The sequence below is a fragment of the Sparassis crispa genome, assembly GCF_003851025.1.
Source record: "Sparassis crispa DNA, contig_000016F, whole genome shotgun sequence".
Classification (NCBI taxonomy): Eukaryota; Fungi; Basidiomycota; class Agaricomycetes; order Polyporales; family Sparassidaceae; genus Sparassis; species Sparassis crispa.
Window position 1 is genome coordinate 321,485 of NW_020939763.1, and position 18,765 is coordinate 340,249.

At 53.0% G+C, this 18,765-nt stretch overlaps 6 protein-coding genes across 6 annotated transcripts; 5 read left to right on the plus strand and 1 right to left on the minus strand.

Annotated features, from left to right (window-relative positions):
• Positions 1–23: 23 nt before the first annotated feature.
• SCP_1701290 (hypothetical protein) lies at positions 24–3,919 on the plus strand (the record flags this gene model as incomplete). Its single annotated transcript, XM_027764916.1, has 5 exons — positions 24–1,353; positions 1,416–1,567; positions 1,649–1,748; positions 1,806–3,118; positions 3,170–3,919. The coding sequence occupies 5 exons, from the start codon at positions 24–26 to the stop codon at positions 3,917–3,919; spliced, it is 3,645 nt and encodes a 1,214-aa protein (XP_027620717.1).
• A 497-nt stretch (positions 3,920–4,416) lies between these two features.
• SCP_1701300 (hypothetical protein) lies at positions 4,417–5,977 on the minus strand (the record flags this gene model as incomplete). The annotated part of the gene is made up of 2 exons (XM_027764917.1): positions 4,417–5,419; positions 5,484–5,977. 2 exons carry the CDS (start codon positions 5,975–5,977, stop codon positions 4,417–4,419), a joined length of 1,497 nt encoding a protein of 498 aa, XP_027620718.1.
• A 562-nt stretch (positions 5,978–6,539) lies between these two features.
• SCP_1701310 (Protein sof1) lies at positions 6,540–8,350 on the plus strand (the record flags this gene model as incomplete). The annotated part of the gene is made up of 9 exons (XM_027764918.1): positions 6,540–6,545; positions 6,596–6,860; positions 6,929–7,122; positions 7,173–7,216; positions 7,273–7,347; positions 7,407–7,572; positions 7,624–7,889; positions 7,941–8,135; positions 8,188–8,350. The coding sequence occupies 9 exons, from the start codon at positions 6,540–6,542 to the stop codon at positions 8,348–8,350; spliced, it is 1,374 nt and encodes a 457-aa protein (XP_027620719.1).
• A 354-nt stretch (positions 8,351–8,704) lies between these two features.
• Positions 8,705–10,907, plus strand: SCP_1701320 (RNA polymerase-associated protein; the record flags this gene model as incomplete). The annotated part of the gene is made up of 10 exons (XM_027764919.1): positions 8,705–8,820; positions 8,878–8,988; positions 9,044–9,195; positions 9,255–9,346; positions 9,397–9,643; positions 9,692–9,760; positions 9,810–9,940; positions 9,994–10,113; positions 10,173–10,603; positions 10,712–10,907. The coding sequence occupies 10 exons, from the start codon at positions 8,705–8,707 to the stop codon at positions 10,905–10,907; spliced, it is 1,665 nt and encodes a 554-aa protein (XP_027620720.1).
• Positions 10,908–11,590: 683 nt separating this feature from the next.
• Positions 11,591–12,910, plus strand: SCP_1701330 (hypothetical protein; the record flags this gene model as incomplete). The annotated part of the gene is made up of 4 exons (XM_027764920.1): positions 11,591–11,855; positions 11,907–12,110; positions 12,411–12,612; positions 12,673–12,910. The coding sequence occupies 4 exons, from the start codon at positions 11,591–11,593 to the stop codon at positions 12,908–12,910; spliced, it is 909 nt and encodes a 302-aa protein (XP_027620721.1).
• A 2,545-nt stretch (positions 12,911–15,455) lies between these two features.
• Positions 15,456–18,538, plus strand: SCP_1701340 (predicted protein; the record flags this gene model as incomplete). Its single annotated transcript, XM_027764921.1, has 12 exons — positions 15,456–15,490; positions 15,547–15,553; positions 15,614–15,786; positions 15,839–15,882; positions 15,933–15,937; positions 15,994–16,060; positions 16,121–16,213; positions 16,282–16,371; positions 16,432–16,515; positions 17,153–17,210; positions 17,274–17,891; positions 17,947–18,538. The coding sequence occupies 12 exons, from the start codon at positions 15,456–15,458 to the stop codon at positions 18,536–18,538; spliced, it is 1,866 nt and encodes a 621-aa protein (XP_027620722.1).
• Positions 18,539–18,765: the final 227 nt, after the last annotated feature.

Genomic DNA, 18,765 nt, shown 5'->3' on the forward strand with positions numbered 1-18,765 from the left:
AATCTTCATCGTCGTCGACAACGATGCCGGGCACCAGTGTTTCGCTCGACTCGCTCAGCTCACCATCATTATCACCACCACCACCCGATGAGCACCAAACATCCACCTCGAACAGCGGAGCTGCGTGCCTCGACATGGACAGCGGCTCAGAGCTCTCAGAGCTCACGGAGGAGGAGCAGGAAAACGAGGGCCGCGAGAACGGTTCGCGTACCGGCGATTCCGGAAACTCTTCCAGCCGCGACAGCAGGACGAAACGCGGGATAGTCCCGCCCCCAATGTGGGAGTGGGCCAAGAACAACAAGAAGGGCGGCGACTGGCGCACGAGGCTGATCGAAGAGGAGGAGGAGGAGGAGCTCCCGGGCCCCGCGAAGGCGATGGAGGAAGAGGAGGACGAAGACCTGGATGCCCGCGACCGTGACCGCGACCGCGAGGACGGGCGCGAAGAGCTGCCCGGCCCCGCCCACCGTCGCTTGGACCGCCTGCCCACACCACGCACCCCACCGTACCCGCGCCCATCACCCGACAGAGATGGGGGGCCTGCGTACGACAGTGAATCCGTCGCTGATGAGGAGGAAGAGGACGACGAGGCCGAGCACGAGGCCACGCCCGACGCCGCGCCTGAGCTCACCGACGACGAGGGTGAGGGCGAGGGTGGCGACGAAGATGATTCAGCGGAGAAGACTGCGCTGCCTGCGGAGGGGGACGAATCTGAGGGCGAGGACGCGGGCGCAGAGGACGTGGAAATGCAACAGGACGCGGAGCCCGCCACGGTGGATTCGGTCACACCGGTCGAGGCGGGAGCGCTGATGGACGTGGACGAGCCTTCGCCGCCGATACCGGTCGCTCCCGCGGGATTGTCAATCATGGCGGGTTCGACGGTGATCGAGCCCATCTCTTCCTCGTCGACATCTCCGTCCGGATCACCGTCGTCCTCTCGTTCACCCTCCCCGGAAGCAGAGGCAGAGCAGGATGCGCACAGCGAACACGAACCGGAGGCGGAAGAGGTACTTCCGGAGGCCAAGACGCCCGGCGGCCGCACCTCTCGAACGAGGAAGGCCAAGGCGCGCACAAGGGCTGCCAGGAAGGCCAAAGTAGAGGCGGGCGACGTTGACATGGACCACACCGGTGCGCTAGACATGGATGAGGTTGATGGCGATGGCGTAGAAGCAGAAGAGGCTGAGGTCGACTCGGCAGAACTAGAGCTGGAGCTGGATTTGGATCTACAGCCAGCCCACCGTGCAGAAGCCCTTGACGTTCTCGCGACAATTGAACTCAAATTCGCGTTGTTGCGGGAGCGTTTGTACGTTGAGAAGATGGAAGGCCTTGCATGGGAGGAAAATTTGGTGGCTGAGGGTACGTTTTCTTTCTTTATATTATTCTCTGTATACTGATGACAATCCTGGAACAACGACTAGGTACACATCCTGAAATGCTGCACCTTCATACTGAACTGTCGAAGAGACGTGACAAGCGTCTGGAGCTTGCCAGTCGCAGACGAGACTACGAGGTCTCCAATGTCACGAAACGTCGCAAACTAGACGAAGACGCCGTATGGAGTTGGTGGCAGGTGAGACGCGTACTCTACACGTGACTTCAACCTGCCTGATCACGCGAATTGACTTGGGCATCCCGTGCTTGCTACTGTTAGTTCGTCCGAGATGATCTGCAGACCGAAATGATCTCAGAAACGAATAGGAAAAGACGTCGTCTCGAGAGAGAGCGCCGAGCCATGGAACGTCCCCAGCCTGGTAAGTGTTTGTCTAATACATAGTTTCAACTTACTGAAGTCGGAATGTCGGTATCAGCCCGTCGCATTCCAAGTGCACCCATTGATGCTCCTCCACCCCCCACATTGCGCGAAATAGTGAAGAACCATCCTTACAACTCATTATCATCGAGCGCTCCACATTCGCACCGTCCAAGGAGTTATGCATCCGCCACACCTCTTGTATATCCTCAACTGACAGTATTGTCGCAACCTGAGGCACTCGCCGACTGCGACTTTCTGAATCAACACCGCCGTGCTGCCGCAGGATTTGATCCTCACAGGCCAATGCAGATGAACACAGTGCTTGGGTCTGCTCCTCACGCATACGAGCCTTATAACATAGGCATGCTTGATAGTCCCGGGACTGGAAACCGCTTTGGTCCTCCACCTTTATTTCCACACCACGCTCTTCCCCACTCGCAGATTCAAGGACCTGGCATCACGCAAGGGTTTCCCGTACATGGCGGACGGCCCCCACACCCAACGTTTCATCCTTCTCAGGTCCTCGACCAAGATATGAATTCCGTGCACGCGCCTGGATCGATCAACATGCAGGGAGGGAGTCATGTCCAGCAATATCCTATCTTAGGCGGACCCGCCAATCTGATGAGGCGTTCTATTTCGCCGGTACCAGTGCAGTCGCTCAATAGTGGTCCGGGCCTGGGCATGTCAATTGGCATAAGTGCACCGCCGTTACCCCCAGGTCTTTCGGGATCGAAATCTAACGGGTGGGACTTATCTGGGCATTCTTTATTTCCTGGGGGAAGTAAAGAGGCTAGAAGACCCAATGGCGACATCGACGGGCGAGAGAGGGAAAGAGAGCGAGAACGTTATGGAGACAGCTTCAAGCTCAGAGATCGGGAGAAGACGGAGAGGGAGCGCGAGTTTGAACTTGAGCGCGAACGGGAACGAGAACGCGAGCGGGATCCGGATAGAATGTATCATATGCAGATGCTCCAGCAGCAGCAGCACTCTGTCCACCAGCACCCGCACCAACATGTTCATGCTGCTCCGGGGCAGGCGTCCCATCACCAGTTGGGTCCGCATCATCACCATCATCATCACCATCACGTTCATCACCACCACCCCCAGCCCTCTGCCGGACCTAGCGGGCATAGTTCTCCTATTGCTGGATTATCCACACCTGCGATGGGCCCAGTGCAAGGCCAACGTGAGTTCGAGACTCGACGTCCGCATTCTGGTGCACCTCCCGAAGTCATCGAACTACCTGTGTCTGGTTCCAAGCAATCACCTCTCATGTCATCTCTCTGGAAGGGTCCTGACGACCCACTGTCGTCTTCAGCTGATATAGGTCGAGAACGTGGTCGACCACTAGGTCCTCCTGCTGCTGTAGGTCCCCATGAACGCCTCATGACTCCGTTCGTGATGACACCCTCGCAGATCATGCAGGCGAAGTTCCCGGGTTCTCCGAGAAACGGTCCGGGTCCCCCCACAGCTCCTCCTTCGATTGCTCCTTCACGAAGGGGCTCATGGAGTGCATCGGAAGAGAGCGGTCTTGCTCGCCCTGCATCTGCATCAGCAGGACCTTCAGCTTCAGGTCGTTCTCGCGACGGCTCCGTCCATCGCAATTCGACATCGCGCGTGCAGCGTCCACCATCGACTCAGCCTCCGCAGAATTTGTTCGCGGGATCCCCGCGTAATAACGGCAGACAGCTGCCTCCTCCAGCAATGAGTCACTTGAACTCTACAGCCGCGTTTACTGCACCATTGCGTTCGCCTCGCTCAAATCCGCCATTGCTCCCACCACCGCCGCAGACGACACCAGCTTCATCGTCTACGGCACATTCGCCATCAATACGGCCCACTACACCGAAAACGGAAAGCCCTAGGGCTCATAGACACAGTCCGTCTTCTCCGGGCCAAACTAAAGCACCGTCTAGAACCGCCTCATCCAACGCGGAACCAAATTTCAACGCCCCTCCCGGTGCGACTTCCTCCATGGCCCCTTCCATCAATATCGTGAACATGAAGTCATCGGAATCCTTGTCGCTGTTCCCTACCTCGTCCGCGCTTCCCAATCCACCACTTCCACCCCCTCCTAGACTATCTAACGGTGGGATGTCAGAGCGGCACTCGCCTCGTCTCGGCGGTTCGTTAGCGCCAAAGATCGTTCCTGTGGATGGATCGTGATTGTACATAACTCTACTACCCTTGGTTTGCTTTTTTGTCTCCTCTCAGTTTCGTTTGTCCTCTGCCCCGCTGTGTATCGTTCAAGCTCCTAATGTATTTGGATTATATTCTGGCTGTGAATCTCCTGCGTCGTCGTGGGCGACGCGCCTAGCATGAGGTAAGTGCTTATCTTTCCACATAAATAACCCGGCCAAACAAATGCTGCGCCGACTTCCACTATCCGACCTATGAGGTGCTGTCCGACAGCTGGAATGCGCTATGGTGATACACATACACATTGATTCGCGTTTTACACACCCACTACTAACGCATACATAGTTCTACAACTAATGCTACACACACGTCATACAAGAAGAAATTACGAATGCTACAGAAATACGTCAACAGTCAAGCCAACGTAAGGTGATCCTGATGACACCTGGAAAGATATCCCATCGATCCGTCTCTTTGATGGAAATAGGGAATCGCGAAAACGAATAAGTTACAAGAAAGTCTCATCATGTGAAGTGGTTCGCAATCTCTCGCCTGTGCGAAGACAACATGGCCAGTGTGACGAAGGTTCCGAAGAAGAAACCGGTGAGAATGCAGGACGCCGTCATCACCAAGGACTCCAGCGATAACGCGGAAGAAGACCCTAGGATCGACCTCGAGCCCTGTTTCTCGGCAACCTCTTTCGCTGTCATCGGTACAGTCTCCTTCTCTGTTATCGTCATTGCATTCGTCGTGGCCGTAACAGAAGTCGCAGAAGTCGTAAGGTCAATCATGGACTTTGGCTCCGGCTCCGGCTCCAGCTCTGCCTGAGATGCTGTTTCTGATATGACCTCAGCAATGTCCAGGGGAGCGACCTCCTCGTTCTCGGTTGGGGTCCCAATGGTCGTCACAGAAGGCGTAGTCAGGTATCGGTGACACTGGTGTTTGGCCTGATAGGTCTTCGCCAGGTGCTCGAGGCCGCCCATGATATCCTGCATGCGGTTCGCGTCTGCAAGTTCTTGGACCTTGCTCGCCTCACGCATCTCCTCTCCGACGATGTGAACCATACCTCGGATGAGATCGCGGATCTCGGGGTGCTCGCGGACCCACCCCAGACCAGGCCAACGCGCGATGACAAACGCGAGGTCGCACACGGTGACGGTCGCGTATGTGAAGTCATCGAGCACGAGCTTATGGAAGTACGGACGCAGGAATGAGACCGCTAGACGAGTTGCACCCGTTGTCGTGTCGCGCATGCGTCGGTCTATAGACAAACGCAGGAACCGCTCCTGCATGTCCTCGCAGAACTGCCGATAGCTGGGCTTCTTGCGGATGTAATCCCAGCCAAGCTGGGACAGCGGCGACTCCTTCGCGGCTGGGTCGGGCGAGAGAAAGTAGGAAGGCAGTTTGGTCAGGATCTGGATGAGTGGGACGGATGCAAGGACCGCTGTGCCCGGGATGAAGCCCCACACGAGGACGTCCTGCGCCTCGAGGGCAAACCGATACCACTTCCAGTGGTCTTTATGCCGACTGAGAGATACATTTCAAACGGTTAGTCAAGTGTAGTGTAAGTGGTTCAAGATGTTATGCTTACTCTTTGGGATCGCCCTGTCGCAAGAGCTCAACAGCAGTCACCGCTCGTGAAGCTACTGCTTTCGCATCGATGATCGCGATCTCAACCGCATGCTTCACGCCATGGTGATATCTCCGAGTGGCTTCCCATATCGCCCACGCGAAACTGAAGGATGTCGACACATACGGTGATGACGACCGAGTCGTCCAGTTCATGTACTGCGCAACGTCGGCGTATGTGCTCTGTGTTGGAGTGCGATAGGGAGAAGGAGATGCAGAGTCGCGCAAGAAGTTCCCAGAAGAGACCTTATCATCAAAGAGCTGCCCTGAAAAATATGGCTCTGTTCGATCATAAAAGGGGGACGACTCCTTCGGAGTGTGGACGCGGAAGAGAAACGGGTTGCTATCAACTAGCTTCTTAAATGCTACGTCAGGACCAAACCCATACTGTGGTAGTGCATCGTGATCCTGGGACAGAGACTCAGAAGGGGAGTTGGGACCAGATACTGAGCCCATCGCGACGCCGAAGAGAATTCTGGGAGTCAACGGAGATGGAAGTGAAGACAAGTCTCAAGGCAACTGCGGCTCGCTCTATATCGTCCACGGAGCAGAACATGCAGATCCAACGCTGATAACTTGGAGAAAAACATGCGGAACCAATGAGGCCTGACCTGCCTCGACCCGGAATCGGATTGGACTAGCTAGATCTTGTGATCCGTCAGCGATTTGTATATCTTACGAGGTCCCTCTCCAAAAAGTGTTGTCAGATGCCGTTAGATCCTGTAGAAGTGAAAACATGCCGTGAAGTCTGAACATGGCTCAGCTGCTTAGAGGACGGAAGTGTATACGATCGAGATCTGGAATAGATCTGAGTACAAAGTGTCACTATGTCACGCTCACAGTCACGCATAGTTTTTGTTAGGCGCCCAAAGGCCTGCTTTGCTGTTCATAGGACCGGTATTGTATCGATTCAAAAGTGCAATCGTCCGGACCACATTCTTCTGCATAACCACCAAATTTATTGGCGTATTATTTACGGCCCAATTTGGAAGAGAAACTCTTGGTCGGAAAAGTCGCCATGGTGGTAAGCCCTTGGAGGTGTGCATTTACGGTCCCGCTGAATCCACCTTACAGAAGATCTCCGTACTTCAGCATGCGCCGTCGGCGCACCTTCCTGCTCGACCAGGAGATCCCACTCCAACTTCGCGGAATCTCGATCCACTCATGCATCCGTTTGCGAGGGGCCGTGAGCGAATGCGAGCGTTGAACGCCGCAAAGATGGAGCGCATGTTCGCCAAACCTTTTTTGGCAGCATTAGAAGGCCACGTAGATGCTGTGGAGACTATGGCCCGGAAACCAGAGAGTTTGAATGTGGTTGCGAGCGGGAGCTGGGATGGAGGTGTGTGCGTGCTGCTCTTGGCGCATATGTCTTCACTGTGATACTGACGTATAGACTCTGGCCGTCAGGATTAATTGTACATGATATATCACGGAGGACAAAAGTGATATACGTGGAACAAGCACACAAGGGCAAGGTGGCTGGGATATGCTTTGCTGATGGAGAGAGGCTGTTGAGCTGTGGTGTTGACCGGAACATCAAGCTGTGGGATATTCGACCATCTTCTTTGGGCGTTGACGAGGATGGTGCAGGGTCGTCAACGGTTAGACATCCGCGTGCTTAGTTTTATCCACAATTACTGACTTGCTCTAGAGCCGCAATCCTCTGAGCATCTTTCCAGGAAAGGCAGCGTTCAAGTGAGCCGCTAGTAATATCCGAGGAAAAGTGGACACTAATTCTCCCGCTCAACCAGTTCAATAGACCACCATCGATCCGATCCTCTCTTCGCCACCGCATCTAATCTCGTTCAAATATGGGATGAGACAAAGTAACAAATTCAACGAAATATTTCCTCACTGACTGATTGATGACTTGCGCCTACTATAGGAGTGCTGCGATATCCAACCTCACTTTTCCCACTTCCACGGAAACAATCTCCGGTGTACGCTTCAATCTGTCTGAGCCATCAGTCTTGGCCAGTATAGGCTCAGACCGGACGTTCACCTTGTATGATATTCGAACTGGGAAAGCAGAGCGTAGAATCATCATGCAGGTGCGTAACCTATACATCGAGGTATTACCAAAGTTTTGACCGGTTGTAAAGATGCGCAGTAATTCACTATCATGGTCGCCGACATTCCCAACGACGATACTTCTTGCATCAGAAGACCACAATCTATACACCTTTGATATCCGCTCGCTCAAGACGCCGACACAGATCTACAAGGCGCACGTCGCAGCGGTGATGAGCTGCGATTGGAGTCCGACAGGTCTCGAATTCGTGAGCGGCGGTTGGGATCGCACCGTACGCATATGGAAAGAGGGAGTCGGCTCTTCCCCAGAAATCTACCACACAAAACGGATGCAGAGGTCAGTCTGCCCGTACGTTGCTGTTACTTCACACTGAAATTTTGGCTATAGGGTATCGTCGACACTCTTCACTGCCGATGCACGATTCGTGCTTAGCGGGTCTGACGATGGGATCGTTCGGATCTGGAAGGCACATGCATCCGAGAAGCTGGGCGTCGTCACCGCGCGGGAACGTGCTGCAATCGAGTATCGCGAGAGCCTCAAGGAGCGATGGAAGATGGATAGCGAGGTTGGGAAGGTGTCACGGTATGAGTTCTCGTTACTCTCCTTGGACGTAACTCATTTCTAGCGTTCACAGAAGGCGACACATTCCGAAGCCGGTATATAAGGCGGCGCAGCTCAAGCGCACGATGCTGGACGCGCGGCGGGTCAAGGACGAACGCAGGCGGAAACATACCCGTGCAGGGGAGAGCAAACCGAAGGCAGAGAGGCAAAAGATGGTGATTGCAGAGCAGACGTAAACCTGTTCTACGTGCTGCAATCAGAATATGCCTCCGACCTTCCGCACACGTTGCACATCGACGAATCAGAGGATTCTACGCACCACGAATACTAAATTCGCAGGTAGAATGCTCTCAAACAACCTTGTTGAGATGAATGCGAAACACGCGCAGGTATTGCGGTCGTGTATGGTACTGCATCTTATGTTCAAGGAAATTTTCGTAAGTCAGTATTGAAATTCCAGCAGTTTTTTAATTTGTGGTAAGTTGAAATTATTTTTTGATTATGTAATAGAGTGATTACCGCTGTTGTGGCGGTGGCCATCTTCTTGCTTTCATCACCTTTGCAACAACCCGTCCTCTTTACCTTTCGCAATGTCTGATTCTGAAGGAGATATCTCCGACGAACTCTTGGAGTTGGCGGGAGCGACGGAAAAGAAGCGGAAGAAACGTCAAGCAAAGTCATCTACGCCAAAGCGGCGAAAAGCAGAGTGAGCTCCTTCACTTCGTCCCAGCGACTCGGAACTGTGCTCAGCTCAAGTCCGCAGTGTAATGGTTGATTCAGACTCAGATTCGGAGGAACCAGAAAGTGAAGAAGAGGACCAGACGAATCCCTACCCGCTGGAGGGAAAATACATCGACGATGCAGATAGACAACGGTGGGTGATCACCCAAGATCTGGGAGTTCTGTCACCCTAAATATTTTCATTATAGGTTGATGCAGATGTCTGAGATTGAGCGAGAAGAATTGCTTGCACAGCGGCAGGAGGAGATGCAACGAATACAAGACAAGCGGAACCTTGATCAGATGCTCAAAGCACAGAGTGGACATGGCGGCGAGGAGAGCGTGTCAAAGGCAGCGAAACGTCTCTCTTTTCTTTTCTCTAGGTATGAGTACTGTCACGCTCATAATGATCTGCTACAGGTCATCATGCAGTGCGCGGCGCTACGAAGGAGAAATCGAAGAAGCTGGACGAGCTCAAAGCAAAGCGCAGAGCGAAGGACGAGAAGAAGCGTGTACGCCTCCACACTGTTTTCGTCGCGTATCTGCAGACTGACGGTAGCAGACGAGGAACTCGCCCAAGCGAGACCGCTCATCCTCGCCTGTCGACATGGAGATGTCTGACGAGGAGGAAGAGGAAGAGGGCATGATCAGTAAGTACGAGGAGCTCGAGGAGAAGGAGCGCAAGATGTACGACAAGCACAAGTCCGAAGATGAGGTCGCGACCATCTTTGACCTCGAGAAGTGTAGGCTGTCGCGAGACATGCTTGCAAAACAGTGCATGAATCCCTGGTTCGAGGAGTATGTGAAAGGTTTGTCGTCTCTCGATGTTCCAATGTGCTCGTCCTCATCATATGCAGGCGCGTATGTACGGTACCTGATAGGCCAAAAGAATGGTCAACCAGTGTATCGAGTGTGTGAGATCGCGAGTGAGCACCATGTGTTCTGTTGAAGTGCTCCCGCTCTCAACTTCCCAAGGCGTCTCATCTACCAATACGAAGACGTACAAGATCAATGACACTCTCGTCAATGAGGAGCTTGAGCTGAAACATGGCTCGTCAATTCGGCGGTTCCCAATGGATAAGGTTTCCAACGGACCGTTCACGCAGGTGAGCCTCGCCCTGATCTTCTTCTCACTAATCCTCTAAACGCGTCTCTGCAGAAAGAGTTTGACCGCTTAACAAGCACGTTAGAGCTGGACAAGCTGAAGATGCCCTCTAAGCAACAGCTAGAAAAGAAGAGTGCCCAGATGAAGAAGCTCGCCGACCAGCGGATGACCGAGGTATGGACTCTGCTGACACATCCGACGTGCCTTCTCATCTCACTCGCGCTGCACCGCAGAGCGATATCACCGCCATGCTCGCCCGAAAGAGCCAGCTCAATGCAGCGAACACGAATAAGAGCAGGTTCTCAGGGGTGTCGATGACGATCGAGAGGTCGCGGCTGATGCAGGAGCGCACACTGGCGTTCCGGAGACAGGACTACGACCAAGTGTCCATCATCGACATGAAGCTAGCGGAACTGGATGCCTCCGCCCCGCATCGCCCCGAGAGCCATAGTCAGCACATCGACGATGTCTTGACCAGAGTGAACGAGCGGAATCGCAAGGCGAACATGGAGGCAGTGCGCAAGGCCGAGCAGCAAGAGGCCGAACGCAAGCGGCGCGAGCGCAAACTGCTCGCTGCTAACACTGCGAGCGGTACGGCGACGCCGACGTTGTCTACGGATCCTAGCACACGCCTGAAGACGGTTCCGAAGTTGATGATCTCAAGGTTGGTTTACTTCGTCTCTGCTCCTCCTCCCACGACCTGTGCGAATGTCTTGTGTGATGAGTCGGGCGTTGACCGCGTCTTGGTTTGCTGTCTTACTCGCTCGTCTAGGCCTGGAACACCGGCAATGCCTGGAACGGCACCTGGGACACCGTCTCTTCTCGCCGACGCCGCAACGTCGCGCGCGGCAACACCTCTTGCGCCATCTGCACTCTCAGAGAAGACGCCGCCCAATTCCCTCAGCAACAAGACCAACTTTGAGGCTTCTGTCATGAAGACTTTGGAGATTGACCTGGGCGATTTCTAGTCATTGGTCCTGGAACTTCTGGTGGAGTTTTGTTGCTGTCACCTTGCGCATTCGTACATAATTCTGCATTGATATTTATCGCTGATATCCAATAGAAAGATGTTTTACCACTACCATCTTGGCTGAGGTACTGTTTTTCGTTTGGCCTCCCTTTTCGTCTTGTACGCGCGCCTGACTTGGTCCAGATCCCCGCCTGCACCCACTCTGCTCTTGTGGCGAGTGAGATTAGGCTCTGTCAACTCGATTCTATGACTGGATTCTGACTATGCTTCTTACCTGCTCATCCTATCGTGTTGAAATCCAGAGCATTAGTCTCGGCGTGCGTCTCTGGCTATGTCGTTGACTTCGTTTGTATCGCAAGGACGTTGTTAGTCCCTATGGGTTAAATCTCAGTGAAGTAAATATTTTCTGAAGCTGGCTCAACTCTGGACGGGCATGTACCTTGGCAGTGATCTGAGTGCGGCCAACAATGTTGTGTGGAGGCTTTCCCAATCAAGTAACTTTCATGCTGTGCCGTTGGACGTGCGTATCAAACCAAGATAGGGGTCTGTCAGCGCAAGTCATTCCCTGCCAGCGCTCGAGAAAGTGTAAGCAACTCAAAATGCGGGAATCACTGTTCTCCAACTTTCCCCCGCACTGTCATCATCTCCTCGAGCTCCCAACCGTGGACACAATCAAGACGAATGCCTGGATCGTTCGCAGCCATCGTGGCCATACGGGTTTCGACCGGGCTGCTTTCAAGCATCACCAGCATCCTTCTCAATCTTGGCGTCATCTTGTGGGATCTCCTTTTGACCGCTTATAACGCAGTCGCATCCCCACGACCTGCGGACCGGGTCGTCCCAGAGGGATGTCCGGGCGCGGGAGGGCTCTGGCCGCTGTACGTTGCGCCAACGGACGCAGACAGCAGGAGCTCCTGCCCGGCACTGAATGCTATGGCTAACCACGGTAACAATGCTCGATTTAAGACACGTTTGCAGAACTGATTTTTAACGGTAGGGATCCTGCCGCACTCCGGGCGAGCTATTCCATTCAGGCAGCTGTTCTCCACCATCCGCTCCACGTACAACTTCTCGCCCAGCTTCTGCTTCTTCGTTCCCCACTTTGCTGCGCAGATGCTGGATAGGGATTATTGGACGGATTCGTTCGACTTGAGTGACCTCAACGTGCACAATGGCATTGAGCACGATGCCTCGTTGACGCGTGCGTCCTGTTTTTCCATCCGTCCACGAGACCTCCTCCTTCCCTGCAGATATGATCAGCGCATAGATGCCGCTGAGTCCTCCAATATCTGGTAGCTGTTGTGACCTATGCAAAAACCTTCGTAAACCTACTCCTAGGTCATGATAGCTCCCGGCTATCCAGGGATCATCTGCTTATGGGCCATGAGTCGTCCTGCTTGCCACTTTTCCCAGCAGTCTACAGACCTATTCAGAGCTCCAGTACTTATGATTTACAAGTTCGTGACCACGCAGAAAACACTTGCTAACGTATTCTGCGCAGGCGAAGACACTTACCACATGAGCGACCAGTTGAGGCCCGTGGCCAGCCTCGTCGATGATCTTCTAGCGAATGGCACCGGGCCAGGAGGGGACCTGACCCCCGGAGATCTCTCCCGGGTCTTGGGCAAGCGGCGTACGCACGCAAAGCTCACAAACGGGCAGTTCAGCCTTTCAACGTTCCACAAGATGTTCGGGAGTTCCAAGTTCGTCATCCCGTCCGCTAGTCTTCATTTCGACATTTGCTGATCCCATTGGAATACCAGCTCTTCGACGCTCCTAACCATTTATGGCGGGCACGTCAAGGACCTCCGTCCGATCTTGCTCGAGGAGCGCATTCCTGAGGGGTGGCAGCCGCGCGTGCGCAGCCCGATGGGCCTGACACTCACGGAATTTAACGCGACAGTACTAAAGGTTGAGCTTGGGATCGAGGAGGAGGCGCGGGCAGGTTTCAGGGCGTGGTCGAAGTTGTTCGCGGGAACCGAAGGAAAGAAATTCATCTGAAGTGAAAATTCAGGTAAATATCCGGAGATGAATTTAGTCCAGCGGCGTTCTTAGCCGCATTCCGATAGTGCTTGAGATATTATTGGGATGTAACTGTAGGACCGATTCTTATGTCGAATGCTGAACGCGATTGATCTTCAAGTTGAACAACCTGTCCGTGACATGCACATGTGACGTGTGGTACACCGTGACGCGTACATAGTGACAGTCTCCTCCCCAGAGTAGCCTGACAGCTTGTAGGAGTGGACTGTCAATTTGCCTTTCTTCGTGCCTCAGGATATCCGTGTCTGTACAGCGGCATTCAACGGCCATTTCAACACCCCAACTAGGAAAATATCTAGCTGAAGGGTACTAAGTAAACTTTGTGGTTCATCTCTCGGTTCTGTATACTCACCTCATGTTCTTATTTGCCGGCGGGTGTTCTTTAAATGGGCTTCAACTCGAGATATTCGCAGGTTTGTCGTGTACTCGTAGATCTCATAGCACCCCCCGGTTTCTTGCGCAAATTTCTCACTTGTGTGCCATATCTTTTGATAAACAGGGACATTTCGACGACATCTAATGGCATTGAGTGAGCTCAGCCAATGGTATCACCATCGCAAAAGCACCTTCTACATCTCGGAGGGTGTTTTATTGGTGGTTAATATGTGGCGCGACAGACTCCACGATATTGACACTCCGACTCTCGGAAATTCTCTTCTCTAGCCTAGGAGTGCTTCACTCACGTATGATACCCGGTACGGCTTCTACGCGAGTAACGTGTGAGCGAATGATCTTTGGACTCAGTGAATAACATCGCGCGATACAGTCGTCTCGTACCGGAAGCTTTAACTGACTGCAGCCGGAGTTTGGAGTATGCAATCCCAATGATTCAATTTCATACGGCAATCATCGATGAAGAGAGTCTAGATTTGAAGGACCATTCTTCTGGATATACATGAAGGACCATTATGGCGCGACGGGACGACGGATGAAGCGACGAATACAGCGGCATGTCCGTCGATCTGGCTTGGGCAGCAATACTGCATCCCTTTGCAAGGTCGGTGATCAAGCTTCATTGCGCCTGAGTGCACCTGGCACGGCTGTAAACGGCAACCTGAACGACGGTTGGGTTATGTCGATGCATAACTGATCATTTGAAACTGCAGATGACTCCCGTCTTACCTCCTCCCACAAACAACACTGTGCTTCTGTTCGGGACAACGCCGTCTAGAAGGTCATGCCAGCATCTCCAAAGTTCAGCGACGGTCAGACGCACACTCTCCCATTCTTTCTTAGGATCCATTGGTTGCCATACTGCAGAACCTTGGTCAATCTATAGTCTCGCAACAATGTCCATGTGCACACAAGAAGCTATCGCATGCCTGAACGAGGTGAACCGTATCCACGCGTCTATCGGTCACGTGTACGTGATACCCGTCCTCGTTCCTATGAGGCAGCAAGCGCACCTTTGTAACCAGAGGCCGACAGAATTGGCAAACTTGCTTTCCGCAGGTAGGAACTCTTGCTACTTATACATCACTGATGATGCGATTGCAGCAAAGCTGATAGTGGCAATATCCAACAGATATTGGTATATTCATTGCAGGTTGATGACTCGGGGCCACTAGTCGATGCAGGTGAGATAGAAATTGCAAGTAGTTATTCTTCCAGTTCTTGCAATTTGTCTGGTAGTAGAGGCGAACATGGTAGTTCACGCTTGGAAGGCCTTGCACCGCTGTAACCTGTGGTCATGTTTCCAATATAGTCCTCCTGTTGCTGATAACTGGCAGTTCCGAACTCGACAGTGTGAACTCCCTCCTGGGTCCGAACCGAAGGCAATACCAATAATATAGCCGAGGGACGCGGTCAGAGCAGCAGTTTCTGTTCTCAGAACTATAGTCAGTCTTGTCTGCCTTATCTCTCGCATCTGTGACCTAACTTTTTGTCTGCACAAAAATATAGGGAATATATGTCTAAGCTCATCTAGGATGCAGAAGCACGGTCATGATCGTCTGTCTGAACTTGGCAACCGCTGTATTCGATAAAAAGCTCACTCCACCGCTGCAGCGCCACATGTTACTGCACTCTGTGCCTTTCGATACCTCTCACGGCATCTTCATTGTATCGTCAATTCACTTTGACTAATAAGGTCCTGTTGCTTGGCAAAGGTTTTTCAAGCTGTCGCTTCAGCTGGCACGACCCTGACCGCCTTTACACTGCGTGGTTTTGGCTCCGATATTTACCTTCGTCACGACATGGAAGATCCGCGGTCCGCCTGGTCATGCTCCTTGCTTTCTTTTCAGGCGTCTGCTGCATTGACCTTGGGTGTTAATGGTTGCATCCTTGGGTCGAATATACTGTGGTCTCATAGATGCGCTCGGTCGCGCAGAACCAGGTGACCGTCCGGATTGAAAGCTATAAAGGTGTTCTATAAAGGACTGTCGAGATCGCAAGATCTTCATAGCACCACATTCTCATACATTTTCCGCTAGTCACGGAGATGAGGAACTTAGCTGTTGCCATTGCTCTAGCTTCGACTGCATCACTGACAACAACCAGAACGATGACCGTTCAGAATGCTTGTCCTTTTACTATCTGGTTTGTGATTTCAACGGACTCACTGTATCACTTATTGGATGACTATGTAATCATAGGCCTGCGGTGAGTATATCGTTTGACGATGTTGGTCCGTCATCTCATCTTCCGCCATATTACTTGCAGATGTTCACTGGTCCCGGATCTCCTCTGCCGAATTATACTACCGGGTTGGTACCGCGCATCGGGTTTATTGGTGAAAGAATCCACTCATTTGCGAACCACAAAGGTGGGAAGCCGGAGCTAACTCGGCAGTCTCCTTCACTGTTCCTGACAATTGGTCGACTGCCCGTATCTGGGTGAGCACCGATATTCCATCTTTCTGTACAATTTTTGATAGCTAATTTCAAGGCTCGCCGTGATTGCAACTTTTATGATACAAACCCAGCTACTCAGTGCGCGTCTGGCGGCTGTAATGGAGGTCTAGTCTGTGATGCTACGACAGGAACTGTAAGCTTATAAATTTTAGTTGCAGTGAATTGGTTGATACATTGGCGAACACGTAGGGTATTCCCCCCGCTTCTCTCGCTGAGTTTACCTTGGGCACCAATGGCGCTGCAGATTGGTACGACGGTGAGCGTCCTATCGAGTTCTCTCTGACACGGCCACTCACTATATCTGGACGCATATTAGTGTCGCTGGTCGATGGGTTCAACTTGCCCATGTCTATCACTAACAACGTGGGCTGCGCAGTGGCAGACTGTCCGGTGGACCTAGGACCAAATTGTACGCCGCTTTCCTGACATGGCAGCACCAAGTATCCGATATGGTCAATGTTCTCCCCTAATGTGCAGGTCCTGCAGCGCTTATTGGCCCGTTTGATTCTACTGGATCCCCGATCGGATGCAAGAGTGCCTGCGAGGCCGGTCTGAGCAGTGATTCTCGTAAATCGGGTCTATGCTCGTATTTGTTGACCGTGTACTAACACTGAGTGCACCTCCCAGGGAATTCTGCTAATTGCTGCACCGGAATTCACGACACGGCTGCGACGTGCCCTTCGTCTGGCGTAGAGTACTACTCCTACTTCAGTACGCTTCGCCTTTCACTTCTCATCCTGCAGAGCGAGCGACTGAACTGGTGCGCATCACAGAGAGCAACTGCCCGAACTCATACTGCTATGCTTACGACGAAAGTAGCGGTACCGCCTTGTGGACCTGCGACTCCACGCTCCAGGCCGACTATACCGTCACATTCTGCCCTTCCGTGTAACCTGCTGAAGGCTGCTGTTTCTTTTCAAGGAAAGCTTGAGTATGGAACGCAAGTCAAATTCGGCATGCGAGGCAGTTGCACTACGGTGTTCCCCACGGTTTTGAGCTGCGTTTTTTGGTCCTCTGCGCGACTGATGATATGTAGTAGTTGTATGATTCAATGTCGTGACGAACGTAACCCACTTTTTCATGGAAACGTCAACACTCATAAACACACCCACAACAAACAGCCCCAGCGATATAATGATGCTTATCCTCTCCAGCGGCCAGCTGCATACATCCAGATCATGATTACTCTTAAATTGCCGTGCAGACATACAGAATATTTTAAACCGGTTTGTCGAACACGTCGAACTCGGAGCAGTGAGCCTGAAGCCAAATGGGGGCCTGGTTGTGTCCCCGGGCACTCCGTTCTTGGCAATGTGATTGTGGCACGCAAGTGGCACGACCTGCGTAGCGGGAGACCGGCGAGCTTGCAGACGACCAAGTTCGAGAACTAGCAATTACAACTCAGAGTAAAATCAATCCCGCAATCCTGATACGATGGGCTTCATGCTGACCCCTTTAATGTTGCGCAGAATATTCCCCAGACGCCTATTTTCCACCGCCGTCTCGACGGATAGTCTCAGCTTCAACGGACGCATCCTTCCTTTCAGGTGGCTGCGCGATTCCTGTCAGTGTCCGCAGTGCGTGCATCCGTCTACGCGCCAGAAATTGCACAGGACTTCCGATATTCCTTTGGATGTACACCCGACTGCCAATGGGGTGAAACATGCAAACGACGGCCTACACATACGATGGGGGTCTGGACACGAGTCATACTACGCTGGTGAATTCCTCGAGCGGTATTCCTCGCCGCAGAGGTTGCACACCTTTCATGCGGACGTAGACCCGCATCCATGGGACGTTAAAGAGCTGCGATCGGCGACGGATCTGTATCTTTCGTACGCAAGCATTCAGACATCTTCAGGGTTGTCAACGGCTATCACACAGCTCGTACGATACGGCCTCCTCTTCGTGACGGGTGTTCCGAACGCTGAGTCGTCCAACGAGGCGTGCGAGCTGCGCAAGCTGGCGGAGCGCTTTGGCGAAATTCGTCCGACGTTCTATGGCGAGACCTGGGACGTGAAGGATGTGCGCAACAGTCGCAACATCGCGTACACTAACATTGATCTCGGACTTCACATGGATTTATTGTGCGTAGTACTGTCACCTTCCCCCTGGCTGCTGCTAAACGCGTAATTTTTTTAGGTATTTCCAGCACCCTCCGCGTTATCAGATCCTGCACTGCCTGCGGAACCGCGTCTCGGGCGGCACGTCCGTCTTCGTCGACGCGCTGCACGCCGCGTTAACCCTCCGCGCATGTAATCCCGCCGACTTCGTTACTCTGGCGTCCACCCCCGTCGCGTTCCACTACATCAACGACGGGCACCACCTGCACTTCGAGCACCCAACCATCCAGCTTGCCCCTACCCCCACACCCATGTCCGCATCAACATCCACGTTCAGCGCAGACTTGGACCCTGACGTACGCGCGATCCAGTACATCAACTATTCCCCGCCGTTCCAGGCACCTCTACCGTCGTCCACGCCCGCGCCATTCTACTCTGCACTCCAGCGCTTCGTCGAGCTGCTCGAATCTCCCGCCGCGCGATATGAGTACACGCTACGTGAAGGTGACGCGGTGCTGTTTGACAACCGCCGCGTGCTGCATGCGCGTACCGCGTTCCAGGACCACGAAGCTCTCCATGGGGAGGATGCAACGAGCCGGTGGCTCAAGGGGTGCTATCTTGAGGCCGATGCGGTGCTCGATCGCGGGCGGGTGTTGAGGCAGCAACTGTAGTAGTGTCGGTGAGCTGCGTTGTCGTTGATTACGCATGCGTGTACGATATTCCTCATAGTGCGTCTCTGCTCCACAGGTGTACTTACCTGTCATGGAATACAAGAGGAATCATATCCGGACGAGTGTCTGCTTAAGGTCGCCATCTACCACAGCCAAGGCAAGCCACAGCATCACTACGGGCCTATACTGTAATCTTTTTGTCCTAACATATCAGTACCGAACCATGA